At 37.3% G+C, this 12,278-nt stretch overlaps 1 protein-coding gene across 1 annotated transcript in view; it reads left to right on the forward strand.

Moving 5' to 3' along the window:
* Positions 1-12,278, forward strand: part of LOC138048511 (coronin-7-like) — a 45,965-nt gene that overhangs the window by 21,686 nt on the left and 12,001 nt on the right. Inside the window, exons 8-17 of the mRNA XM_068894694.1 lie at positions 2,582-2,658; positions 3,364-3,394; positions 3,572-3,696; positions 3,980-4,066; positions 4,415-4,500; positions 5,738-5,792; positions 6,057-6,117; positions 8,325-8,470; positions 10,231-10,326; positions 11,653-11,793. Of these exons, the coding sequence (XP_068750795.1) occupies positions 2,582-2,658; positions 3,364-3,394; positions 3,572-3,696; positions 3,980-4,066; positions 4,415-4,500; positions 5,738-5,792; positions 6,057-6,117; positions 8,325-8,470; positions 10,231-10,326; positions 11,653-11,793 (905 nt within the window). The remainder of the gene's footprint in view (positions 1-2,581; positions 2,659-3,363; positions 3,395-3,571; positions 3,697-3,979; positions 4,067-4,414; positions 4,501-5,737; positions 5,793-6,056; positions 6,118-8,324; positions 8,471-10,230; positions 10,327-11,652; positions 11,794-12,278) is intronic.

The following is a 12,278-nucleotide window of genomic DNA, read 5'->3' on the forward strand; positions in this document are numbered from 1 at the left end:
TCTAAGCTATGCCGCGCTGATCTACAGTATTTAGGTCTAAAAACCCCGTTGAAGACGGTTAACTTTCAATTGTTTTGCTGGGTACTACTATTTCAATACTCTAAAAAATTCGATTTTCTGGAAGGTTGTCTCGTTAGTCTAGTGGATATCGGAAACTGCAAGGTGAAGCCATCGATCCGGGTTCAACTCTTTGCCTCGCCTATTGTGAATCTTCTCAGCTTGTTTAAAATCTTTGTTTCGTTGAAGTAGATTTGAAGTCTAAAGTAGACTGTACGTCGTATAAGTTGAATAAAAAGGGAAATGTCAGTTTGAGGGATGGAAAGAAGTGATGACCTCATTCCTTGTGCTCAATGTTTTGAATGGTAAATTTGGAACATGGTAGCCAGAAGAGAGAGCATTGTGGGTCATTTGGCATTACCCACTTCCTCTACTTTTAACTGTTAATTAGTGTGACAGGATTAGGGAGGACTTTGTTTATGCTGCATGACTGACACCTGTTTGGGTTCCCTGGATAGCCAGTCTCAGTCAAGGGACAGGTCACTAACTGGATGTTGCAGCAACCCTGCTTATGCATTTTTTGAAAGTTTATTAAGGACGGTGCCTGCTATTGCTATTGCGCATACGTCCTGCGCATCTCCAGATACTCGGATTTCCTATCGCCGATGCTTACTAATACAGAGATATTATTGCGCGGTTTAAAACTACCCGGAGAAATTAGATCTTAGTAAGTACTCTTGGTATCCAAAAAGAAAATTGGGGGTAGCCTTGCATTTTTGAGAGATAATTAAGCTTCAATTTGAGAAAGAACGCCATACATTGCTTTGTATTTTAAAGCTTTTTACAAATATTATTCATGAATTATCTTTGAAAAATGCGTGGTTACCCCCAATTTTCTTTTTGGATTTCAATAACACATGTTAAGATCTACATTTCCTGCATAATCACACACCGGGGCAAAAAGATCTTTAATTAGTAGGCACCGTCCTTAATAGTGGAGCTCGAGTGGCCTGAAGGACCATACTCATAGGAACCCATGAGTTACTTTTCTCATGGTAATCATGGCTAGCAGTATTGCTATTACACTAATAATATACACTACCGGTATAATTTTATACACTTTAATAACCCTACTTAAAGTACCAACCGTCAAAACAATGTATTTGCTGACCAGTATCATGTGACCATATCACAGGCTCAAGTTTAGAGGTAATTGAGGTCAGCTGTTAATTTGGTTTTTTTTGATTGGTACTTAAGTAGGGTTGTTAAAGTGTATAATAATAATGTGTAATGTTGTGTAATAAATGAAAATGAATAGCTATGTATGTCTATGTACAACCATTTACAAGTATGTATAGCCATGTATAGGTGTGTATTTTTAAGTTGACTGCTGACCAGATATTGGTTTTTGATTGGATTGTACATGTAAGCTCAAGCCAGGTTAACTTCTTGTAATTAGCTAGGACACCTAAACCACACTTTCTGTGGCTTGACGCGGCTAAATGGCCATATGCTAAGTCAATTAAAGCTCTTAACAGAACACTGCAGCACGCCAAATCAAAGGCGCGACGAAGAATGACCACATAATGCCAATGCTAGAAGAACTTCATTGGCTACCAATCCGATACCGAATACAATTCAAGATCCTGCTTCTCGTGTATAAATGTCTCCATGGATTAGCTCCTCAGTACCTTACTGAACTGATAAAACTTCGCTGTCCTCCACGTACACTCCGCTCAAGTAACCGTCTAGTATTAGAAAAAACAATAATCAACATGGTTTCTTATAATCAACGAGCTTTTAGATACGCCGGACCGTAACTCTGGAACACCTTACCAGAACATATAAAAAACTCTAAATCAGTAAATGACTTAAAAAAAAATTAAAAACCTACTTTTTTCAATTAGCATTTAAATAAGTATTTATCATCTATCCGTCCATATGATTAGAGCATGCAGTATATATAGGTAGTATATTTTTACTGATATACATATTTTTATAGATTTTTTTTTTTTCATTTTCCGTATACATATAAAGTTTTTACGTTATTGTAAGCGCATTGAGATTTTTAAATGCGCCTATAAGAACTTTCTTTATTTATTATTATTATTATTATTATTATTATTATTATTATTAACAATCATTGCTTTTCGTTTTCAGGTGGAAACGGTTTGGAACATGTTTTTTTCCTGCGTTTTTCGCCTGTTTCAATCCAAAAAGATGATTCTGAATGTTCTATTTCTGGTTGGAAGTTTATTTTACACTCTCATTTTTAAAGGAAAAGTAATGCATGACTATGATGGTATTTGGTAACTAACCTACTCAGTATGGCAGTACGGTTACACTCTTCTTGTAAACTTCCTTTGTTAGGGGATATTATTATATTTTTACCTCTTCTTGTTTTAATTCGTTTTAGATTGTTTTGTTTGGTTTTCTTTATCTTATTGCTTTTCATCAAGGCTAAAAAAAAATTCAAAATTGTTTTATCCTGTAATTAGTTGTTTGTGTAAGGCCAGTAAGAATAAATAACCTGGGAGCTCTGCTTTTAGTCTTGGCTAAATCTATATATTAAATTTTATTCCAGGCATGGACAGTCATAATGACGTAGTTCAGAGCTTTTGTTGGAAGGGGGATGGCTCTTTATCAGCCACTTCTAGCAAGGTAAAGTTACTTCAATATCAGTTTGCAGATCTGTACATGTACATGTAGTTAGTGGATTTAGATTTATAAACTTGTAGAGGCTATCATTTCAGAAATGCATCTACCAATGTTAAGCCGGAGGGGAGGGGGAAACCCGAGCATATGTGGGGCATTTGACTTTTCATGAGAATTTTTGGTCAAAATCGCCACCATGGCACCCCGAAATTTGGTCAAAGCAGATCAACTATCCCACCTTGGGAAAGTAATATCCCTGTTCTACAGGTGCTCGTAATCTTTAAGAGAGGCATTCTCGTAGTCAATGGATAGAAAATATTTAATAGAATTCCAACGCTTGCTTCTCTGAGTCCATATTATCAACAATCCACACAATTCCAACAAAGTAAGGTGTTCCGTCAATTTATATTAAAAATGAGCAGTGAGAAGTAGTGTTTTTGTATAAATGTAAAAACAAGTGCTTACCTCTATTAAAAACAGCCGTCTTTCAGGGCTTTAGCCACGCTACTTCAATTCCAAGATGGCCAGTGCACAGAGGAGCACATGGGACGATGTGACTCAGTCCCATTCCTCCACGCAAAAGTCAAATTCAAAGTCAAGTCTTAGTCAAATTCTGGAGGGTGGGGAAGGCAATAGAGGTCAAATACCCCACAGGCTTAACATTGATAGATACATAACTTAAGAATTTTTCATTTTTGCTTTTGTTTTCAGGACAAAAAGATACGGGTCTTAGATCCTCGCTGTTCTTAGGTTGGGGGGGTAAAAATTGAATTAGGTGTCGAAATCTTGAAATTGTGGTGATTTAGTTATGAAACAATAATATAACTAAATAATTATTTTTTAATTTAATGTGAAAAAAGGAATGGCCCAGGAAAAAGGGTCAGCTTTTCACTGCATTTATGATCTAAGTTCATTTAAGCAAACCAACATTTTCTTGGGTTTCACGTGACATCACAGCTGCCAGGTTGGTGTCAAACAAAGAAACAGCAGCCATGTTGGTGGCTCAACCAAATCCTCCGGGAATTGAACTTTGTTGTTGCAAACGTACGTTAGTGTTAGTGTGTATCAAGTTTTATTATTAATAGTTAGTTGTATTCTTTTAACTCATTCTCTGCTGAGAGAGAGAGACTTCAGATTATACTCTAACTCCAGAAATTTTGCTTGTCAATTAGGGGCGCTCTACTGATGTTGTTAATAAAGCTACCTGACTGTGCTTTTGTAGTTTAGTGCCATTAAAAATTATTGTAACTTGATTAATTGATGCTGTAAAGACTACTTACACTTTGTCCATTTATTTCATATGAAATGTCATATGGGCCTTCTGTAGACATGTGATGGCTTTGCAGGACTTACAGACTCAAGAATACTTTGGCTGGGAAACACTGACAAAATTCTTGGTTCTGGTTTTAATGCGGTAAGAAGGCTATCCATCATTCCCCTGAAATTTTATTTGAGGTGTTAGAACATTATGATCAGAAGTTCGAAGGTGATGGGAATGTAGTGCACTCTGTTAAGATGTGACCAGAAGGGATTCAAAAAGGTTAAATTTAGTGTAAATCTCAAGTCTAGTCTTGCCCCTCTATGAAACATTTTTTGTGCAAAGATAAACCAATGTTGTAAATAGCCCTTATTATTTGCATTATAATCAAGCTTTTGAAAAATATCTGGCACAATGGCACTGGGAAAAAGCTTTGTTGCCCCAGCATTCAGGTGGAATGCACTAGTTAATGAAATATTTAAATAACAATTTTTTTTTCTGTAGTCTCACCAACGTGAAGTTGTGGTTTGGGATGTGCATGACTTAAACAAACCAATACAGACGTTGAGCTTTGATACATCATCGGGAGGGTAGGCACCCAATTCCAGTGTTAAAATGGAGTCCTATATTAAGCTGTTAGTTGGTGTCTAAATAGTTTTTTATCTTTTATACTTTCAGAAAGGTGATATTGCATTAATTCATGTTTTTTCCCTCAATAGTTTTTAATCCCATCACTAACATTAATTTTAAAACTACACCATAGGCTAGTTTTAGATTCCTCTTTCTCTTTCAACTCTGTTAAGATTATAGGCACACAATGCGTAATAGTAAAAAAAGTAAAGTGGTGCATTTATATAGCGCCCTTATCACTAACGTCTCAAAGGCGCTTTACAATGATCAATTTACCCCCAGCTGACTGGAAGCATATACAGGTGCAAATTGCAGCCTCTTCTAAGCAGTCCATGCATGCTAGTACTTTTGGCACTTTGTTATGAAGGTTGCTACCCAATAGTCCAATGTTCAAGGTCACAGCAGTCACAACCTTGTTCCCAGGGTCTCTCTTGTAAACGGTGAAGAGACCCTGGTCTGGTCTGGCATAGCAAAAAAAAGACTGGTGGGAGGGGCAGGTACAAGCCACTTTTGAACCTATGAGCCCAGAGAAGAGCAAAAAGTGCATGTTGCCTGTCCCATGCAAGTGAGAGGTCATACTCGAGAAGAGCTCTCGCCACATAAGAAATGGATATGTGGGTAAATCCTCAAACACCAAAAAATATGTGCTTTGCGAGTGGTAGCACGGTTTTGTGTTGGTAAAGACGATGCAGATTGACTGGAGAAGTACATTATAAAAATATTTTCTGGAAGGCAAACAAAGCACTACTTTTGACAGCAGAGAATTTTTGGTGGGAATAAAAGAATGCTTGTCACATATATTAGGTTTGAATGAATTCCAATATATAGTGGGGTCATACATGGTGTTTTGGTGTTTTGTCTCGCTGTTTCTTGGTTTTGTAATGCCCATTCTCTACCCAGGAACAAGGACATTACCAGGAAGCAGTACACACTAGAGGCTTGCCTTGAGACCCCAAGAATTTTATTCTGGTAGTCCTCCAGCCAGTTAGGATTCTTGAAAGTTCTTGTTGTTCTGTTCTGTTTTTCATTGATTACATTTCATCGACCCCAAAAAGTACCATGGATAGTGGTCATTTGAGTATGTATGTATGTATGTATGTATGTATGTATGTATGTATGTATGTACGTACGTGTCTAATGATAATTATTGTAGAAAGCTACATGTTTTATTGACCTATCCACTTCTTAAATTTGCAGAGTGTTGATGCCCTTTTTTGACCCTGACACCAATATGTTGTTTTTAGCTGGGAAGGTATATGTTACTTTACATTCATTTATTCATGTTCATGTAGGCGCGTGAATCTTTCCTTTCTGTGGGAGAATCTTGCATGCTTTGTGAATGTATTTTTTACAAATATTTATCCCAGATCTTCTAATCTTTCCCTATTTTTATATTCATGGAATCATAGAAAAAGTGTTGGTATTCACAGAGTTTAAATAACTGAGATTTTAGTTAACATACATTTGACTGTACTGTAGTTATTGTATATTTTTGCAATCTTATTGTATTTTTCAGGGAGACTCATTGATTCGTTACCTTGAAGTTTCTGCTACTGCCACATCTTTCCTTAACCAAGGTTGGTTGAATTGATAAGATAATTCAAAGATGATAGACAAAAACAGGGCGTTACTAAGCACAGGAACGGAACGGAATATACCGCAATATGCCGGAATGAGGCGGAATAACACCGGAATGAAACAAAATGAACAAGAAATGGTACCGGAATATACCGGAACAAGCTGGAATGACACCCAAACAAGAAGACCTTTCAGATCTTAAAAACGCTTTGAAAATTTATCTGTTTTCTTACCACTATAGTCGCAACGTAGGACACATTCCAAAGCAGTCCTTGTTGATTCACTGATGACTATAGGCACAAAATCACCTGATCAATCTGTAGCACAACAACTGACAACGACTGCACACGAACGTATTGCACCATCACTAATAGCAGTTGTGAAAACTCCGATTGCACCATCAGTCGTAGCTGTTGTAAAATCTCCAATGATATAATGGTCTTAATTAATCTGAAACTTTCATCGGGATATGTTTGGGTATGAACGATACAATAATAACACTTTTAACAACTTACAGCTTTCTTTCTTAAGAGTCACGATTAAATTTAATTGGTTTCTTACATGAGTAAAGGGGTAGCAAAGTAGTTACACGCATCACAATACAAGAATTACGTTATCCGCGGCTATCTTTAGTACGGTGGTTATTTCCCTACCAATGAAAGTTGAAACGTCGACACATTCCATAGATGACGTAACAGCCTTTTATGTATTCAATACTTGCTTCAAATCAAGCACTTCAATAGCACAAGAAGGCAGTATAGTTTGTTCTAAGTAAAGAGTGGAATATTCATAAAATTTTAAGTACATTAACGTTTTGCTGAACAGCTTTTTGCGAATTAACATCACAAGAAGATCTTTCAGATCTTGTAAACGCCCTTCGAAAATTTATCTGTTTTCTTACCTCTATAGTCGCAACATAGTACACATTCCAAAGCAGCCCTTGTTGATTCACTGATGACTATAGACACAAAATCACCTGATCAATCTGTAGCACAACAACTAAAAACAACGACTGCACACGAACGTATTGCTCTTTCACTTATAGCGGAGGTGAAATCTCTGATTGCACCATCAGTCGTAGCCGTTGTGAAATTTCCGATGACGTAATAGTCTTAGCTTTCTTTCTTAAAAATCACGATCACATGTTTCAATAACACACACAATAAAAATCTATTTTGTTCTTCTTAAAAAACGGACTATTCATAAAATTTTAAGTACATTCACATTTTCACAACTTTTTGGTGAATAAACATCATAAGTGGAAGTCGGAGTGGAAGTGGGAGTGGAAGTTTGGTTCAGCTCGCCGACAAAATGAAAAAAAAAAAGTAAACAACATGCAGACCAAGTACCGCGCTCGGCCCATGGCTGTGCGGTTGATAAAGCGGAATATAGCGGACCAATTTTCGGTTGTTTCAGTCAGCTTTTGTTGTATCACATGATTCGCTCCGGTCGGGTGCAAATAATGCTACTCGGGCAACAAGTAAACTATATGCCCTCCAAAACGCATGTGACTGTCCTATTTGGAGCACTTCAGTCATGAGAAAAATTTGTATGTCCGAAGAGCTTCTACCCAAATGATCAAGTGCTCAGCAGGGGTTTCAATAAGCATCGACGGCCGACGAAAAGTGTCGGCTACTTCGCTCAGAGAAGTTCAAATCTAAAGTAAAATTCATTTTGATGGACTTGAATGTACTTTTTTTAACCTCAATTTCAAAATAATTTGATACTGCCATCTGTGTGCTACAGTGAACGGCTAACTTTTTTCTGTAATTTTGCGTAATCCAACCATCGCATTTTTTTTTACGTAATTCAATTACGTTCAGTTACATCCTCAAACATATCAAGATGTTTTATGCAAAACAGGTTGTTATTGAGTAATCGTTGCATCAAGACTTGTTTTCCTTCTTGGCAGCTTGAAATTGGTCGTAATGATGACATGAAGTTGTCGACATGTCATTTCCTTTTGAAATGGTTTTCCAAATAGTTCTTCGCTGAAAATTATCAAAAGAATGGGCTTAATTGCAAATTCTAATGGCCCCTTGTTGATACAGTCAGCTACTTGACTTAAACCAGCTGCCTACTTCAAATTTTATTGAAACCCCTGGGTCAGGGGAAAGCAAGGGATGGAGACCTCCAGTCCCATTGATCAAGAAATGAAGAATGTTGTTTTAAAGTAATTAACTGATTATATTTTTTTCTTCTTAAGGGTCAACACAATTATTGGACGAACAGCATAAAGGAATGGCCATTGTTCCCAAGCTTGCTTTGGATGTCATGTCTTGTGAAGTGGTTCGACTTCTTCAACTCACAATGTCGTCTGTGGTGCCTCTAAGTTATTGCGTGCCTCGAAGGGTAATGAATGAAGTACTTTCTATTGTACTCAAAGGTTTTGCATTATTTACACATTTTTTTATAATTTAAGACAAAATATTAAATAAGTCAACTCTCGCCTTGCAGACACCCTGCTATTGCGGACAAAATCCATATCCCTGGCGAAAGCCATAGAGGTTTGACTTGAAATGACTCCCGCTATTACATAATTACAGACACTTTCATGTTACCAAAATGGCAATTTGTTTTATTGTTTTGCTTCTTTATAAAGTGGACATTATGTAAAATAATTACATAAAAATTGAAAAACCGCATTTCTTAACTGTCAGTGCTGTTATTCGTTTAAGTGGCACTTAAGCACTTAGTGATTAGTTTATTGATTACATTGTGTTTCAGTTTACGTTCGAATATTGTCGATTTAATCACCGCTGATACTTTTGGCCTTATTCGACCAGTAAAACAACCGCTATCCAGCTCATCGCGACACGTTGTTTTGCTTGTGACTCCGCGCCTTTCAACAGACGCCCTGAGCGGCGCTACAGATATAAATATTGCATTTTTTGCCTGTGCGAGTATTTCTCAGGTCTTGCGTCAGTTACCGTGGCTCGGTGTTGCCTGCCTTGTCAGTTTTCTTGACTCTCTAACTGGTGGTCGAGAAAAGATCTCGCAAAATGACGCCTAAAACAGCTCAGAACAACCCCAAAAAAATAACACAGGATTCGATTGACACTTTGTTTGATCTTTTATTAATTAAGTTATTTGCTTTCAAACTTTATTGCTAAGCAAATCGCAACCACGGTAACATATTTATCCTTCTACAAGATCGATAACAACAACAACGACAGAAAGTGGTCTGCCTGTGACCGGTCATAACGACATCTGCTAGGGAAGTCGTGTATGAATGAAGCAGGTTTTGTAACAAAGACCTTCAAAAAGGCATTGACTTAGCAAATCAGCCTGAAAAAGAAACAATAACATGTTGTACGTTATGTTTTTAAGGCAATTGAGACACTTATCATCATCTTTCTTCATTTTTCCTTGCCTGAGTGCTTCGGCACAGTCCGAGAGGCTAAAAAAAGGAAATGGCGAAACATATTGCCCAGGGGTGAACTAGCTCTTCTATGTAACACATCTTTATAATTATCTTTTGTCGCGAGGAAATGTAAAATTATCATCCAAAGTTATGTTATCCTAGCCAGACTACTTACGGGCAAAACATGAAATATTTATATCCTTTTTTAAAAGGCTTTCCTCTCATCCCGCATTTTAGAATATTCCGTATATTATTCCATGTTCTAGAATGGTCAGTATATTCGGTGTTTCAAAATATTCGATTTTTTCCATGTTTTAGAATATTCCATATATTCTGTATTTTAGAATATTCCGTGCATTTCGCAATTCCGCCATTCTGTCAAATAGGGTGACCCGGTTTAACCCATCAACTCTTAGGAAAGAGATGCCGTAGATTTTACTCTGTCTGACGCTACATGATTTTGCTCGTCAGTTGGGGAGGGGGGGTCCTGGTGCCAATGAGTCAATTAACCCTTAAACTCCTGAAGTGAGATGTAATAAATTTGACTCTGTCTAATGTCAAACTGTTTTACTTTTAACAATCTTGAATGCACAAGAACAGAAAATATGTTCACGACAACCGTTATATTGGTCAAACTTGGTTCAGTGCTACATGTGTAAATAATTTATACATTAATTTAACAATAATTATTGTTTGACAGCTACTTTTTACCATTAAAAAAATCTGTGGGATGCAATTTCTGTTTTAGTCTTACAAGGAATTTCATGGAGACCTTTTTCCTGACACGGCGGCCAGAGAAGCTTCCATGACTGCTGAAGAGTGGTTCAATGGCTTTAATACCCCAGTGAGTTCTGGGACCACATCCATGAAATTACAGAATAATTATTTTCTCATCATACAGTTTTCTGAATACGGAATGAATCATGATGACCTTCATTTACATTTTCAAAAAAATCGTTGAAGTCAGTATGGTGGGCAAAACAGAATTACAACTATGACATTTTTTGCTAAAATATCATTGTTGTTTGTTATTTAATGTGAAAGTTATGCCAAGGAAAGTATTGGTGCATTGGTGGCAGGAGTGTCAAACTAGTTTCTCTTTGTTATCTCCATGTTGTGGTTTACACAAGTGAAAAAGGGGCCAAAATTTGTTAGTGTTTACTTTAGTTCTTTTTGAATGAAAGAAATGTATATTTGAAGTGTGGGATATAGACGAAAAATAGTAGTGAGCCAATTTACTGCATCTTCTCAAAATCCTCTCCAACCAACCAACAAAAAAAAAGATAGTGAATAACAGGACTCTTCTTTAGTAAACCCGCTGACCGGGGACTCATGCTCTCGGCCAAAGGAGTCGGCCATGTTTTGTGTTTCTTAAGACTCTGCGAACTATCTTAAGGACTTGCTTGTCATTTCTCACCTTACGGAGTTCTTGTAAGTGTCTTCATTTTACTAGCTAAGTCCACTTGTATTGTATTGTCATTTTTGGAAGAAACAGCCTTCTCGATGAACAAAATTAACTTTAATGCCAACGATGAAGGAACCATTCTACAATCGAACAGGAACGCAAAAATGACAATACAATACAAGTGGACTTAGCTAGTAAAATGAAGACACTTACAAGAACTCCGTAAGGTGAGAAATGACAAGCAAGTCCTTAAGATAGTTCGCAGAGTCTTAAGAAACACAAAACATGGCCGACTCGTTTGGCCGAGTGCATGAGTCCCCGGTCCGCGGGTTTACTTAAGAAGACTCCTGTCATCATGTTGACTGGCGCGAAACTCTGCAGGATTGAGTGCAGCAATGCATGTATAAGGAGCCCTTGCCCCACATGGTCATGAATAGTGCTGCTGCTTCCTACGGCTCACAGCAATTAAAATTGAGTTCCCTAATGAAGATCGAGATCTGATATGGCTTTCTCTCTTTCGTCGCAGAAGCCAATCATCTTTTTTTGCTTCAAGGTTGTCCCAGTGAATAATTATTGTTGTTGACAGTGAGGGATTCAAAGAAATTACACAAGTATAAAATGAACACTGCAGTGGCACCATGACTACAATGTTTTCAATAATTAGGAAATTATAAACTTTATATTCTGACTTTAATAATATTGGTTCAAAATTTGTTAGTTTGTAGCAGTTGTATAAATGATTTGCACTGATCTTTTCTTTTGTAGATGAAGAAAGTTTCGCTAAATCCACTTATTAAGAAACAGGCACAGCAGCGAGCACCTCAAGTAAAGCTGCAGAAAGTCAGTGCTATGGAACCCAAGCCAAACATGGAAGCTGCATCTAAAGCAAGTGCATCTGTAGACAAGGTTCACATTCAGTATTATTGAAAGTATTTTTTATTACAATAACAGTACTTAGTGCTTATTAACCGAGCGGGAGGTCTGTATGGGAGAATCTTGACCGAGGTCGCCAGTACAGACCGAACGCAGTGAGGTCTGTACCAGCGACCGAGGTCAAGATTCTCCCATACAGACCGACCTAGCTCGGTTAATAAGATGTTTATTATATGGCCAACAAGAACAATTTAATTCGTTTAATGTAACTGGTTTGTACTAACTGACATTTTCCTTGCGAACGGCGATGAGTGGCGATGAGCTGAACTTAATTCTGTCAAAGTTTGCTTTTCATCCTCTCTTTTGTCATCATGCTGTTTGGCACTTCCATAAATAAATATTGGTAGAAGAAAATACTCAATATTTTTGCATTTTAGTTTGCATCTTTTCACCGCAAAACTTTACCGGTCTAGATGCCGGTCTAGATGGGAAAATCTAGACCGCGGTCAATATCGATT

This window comes from Montipora capricornis, chromosome 5 (genome assembly GCF_036669925.1).
Source record: "Montipora capricornis isolate CH-2021 chromosome 5, ASM3666992v2, whole genome shotgun sequence".
Classification (NCBI taxonomy): Eukaryota; Metazoa; Cnidaria; class Anthozoa; order Scleractinia; family Acroporidae; genus Montipora; species Montipora capricornis.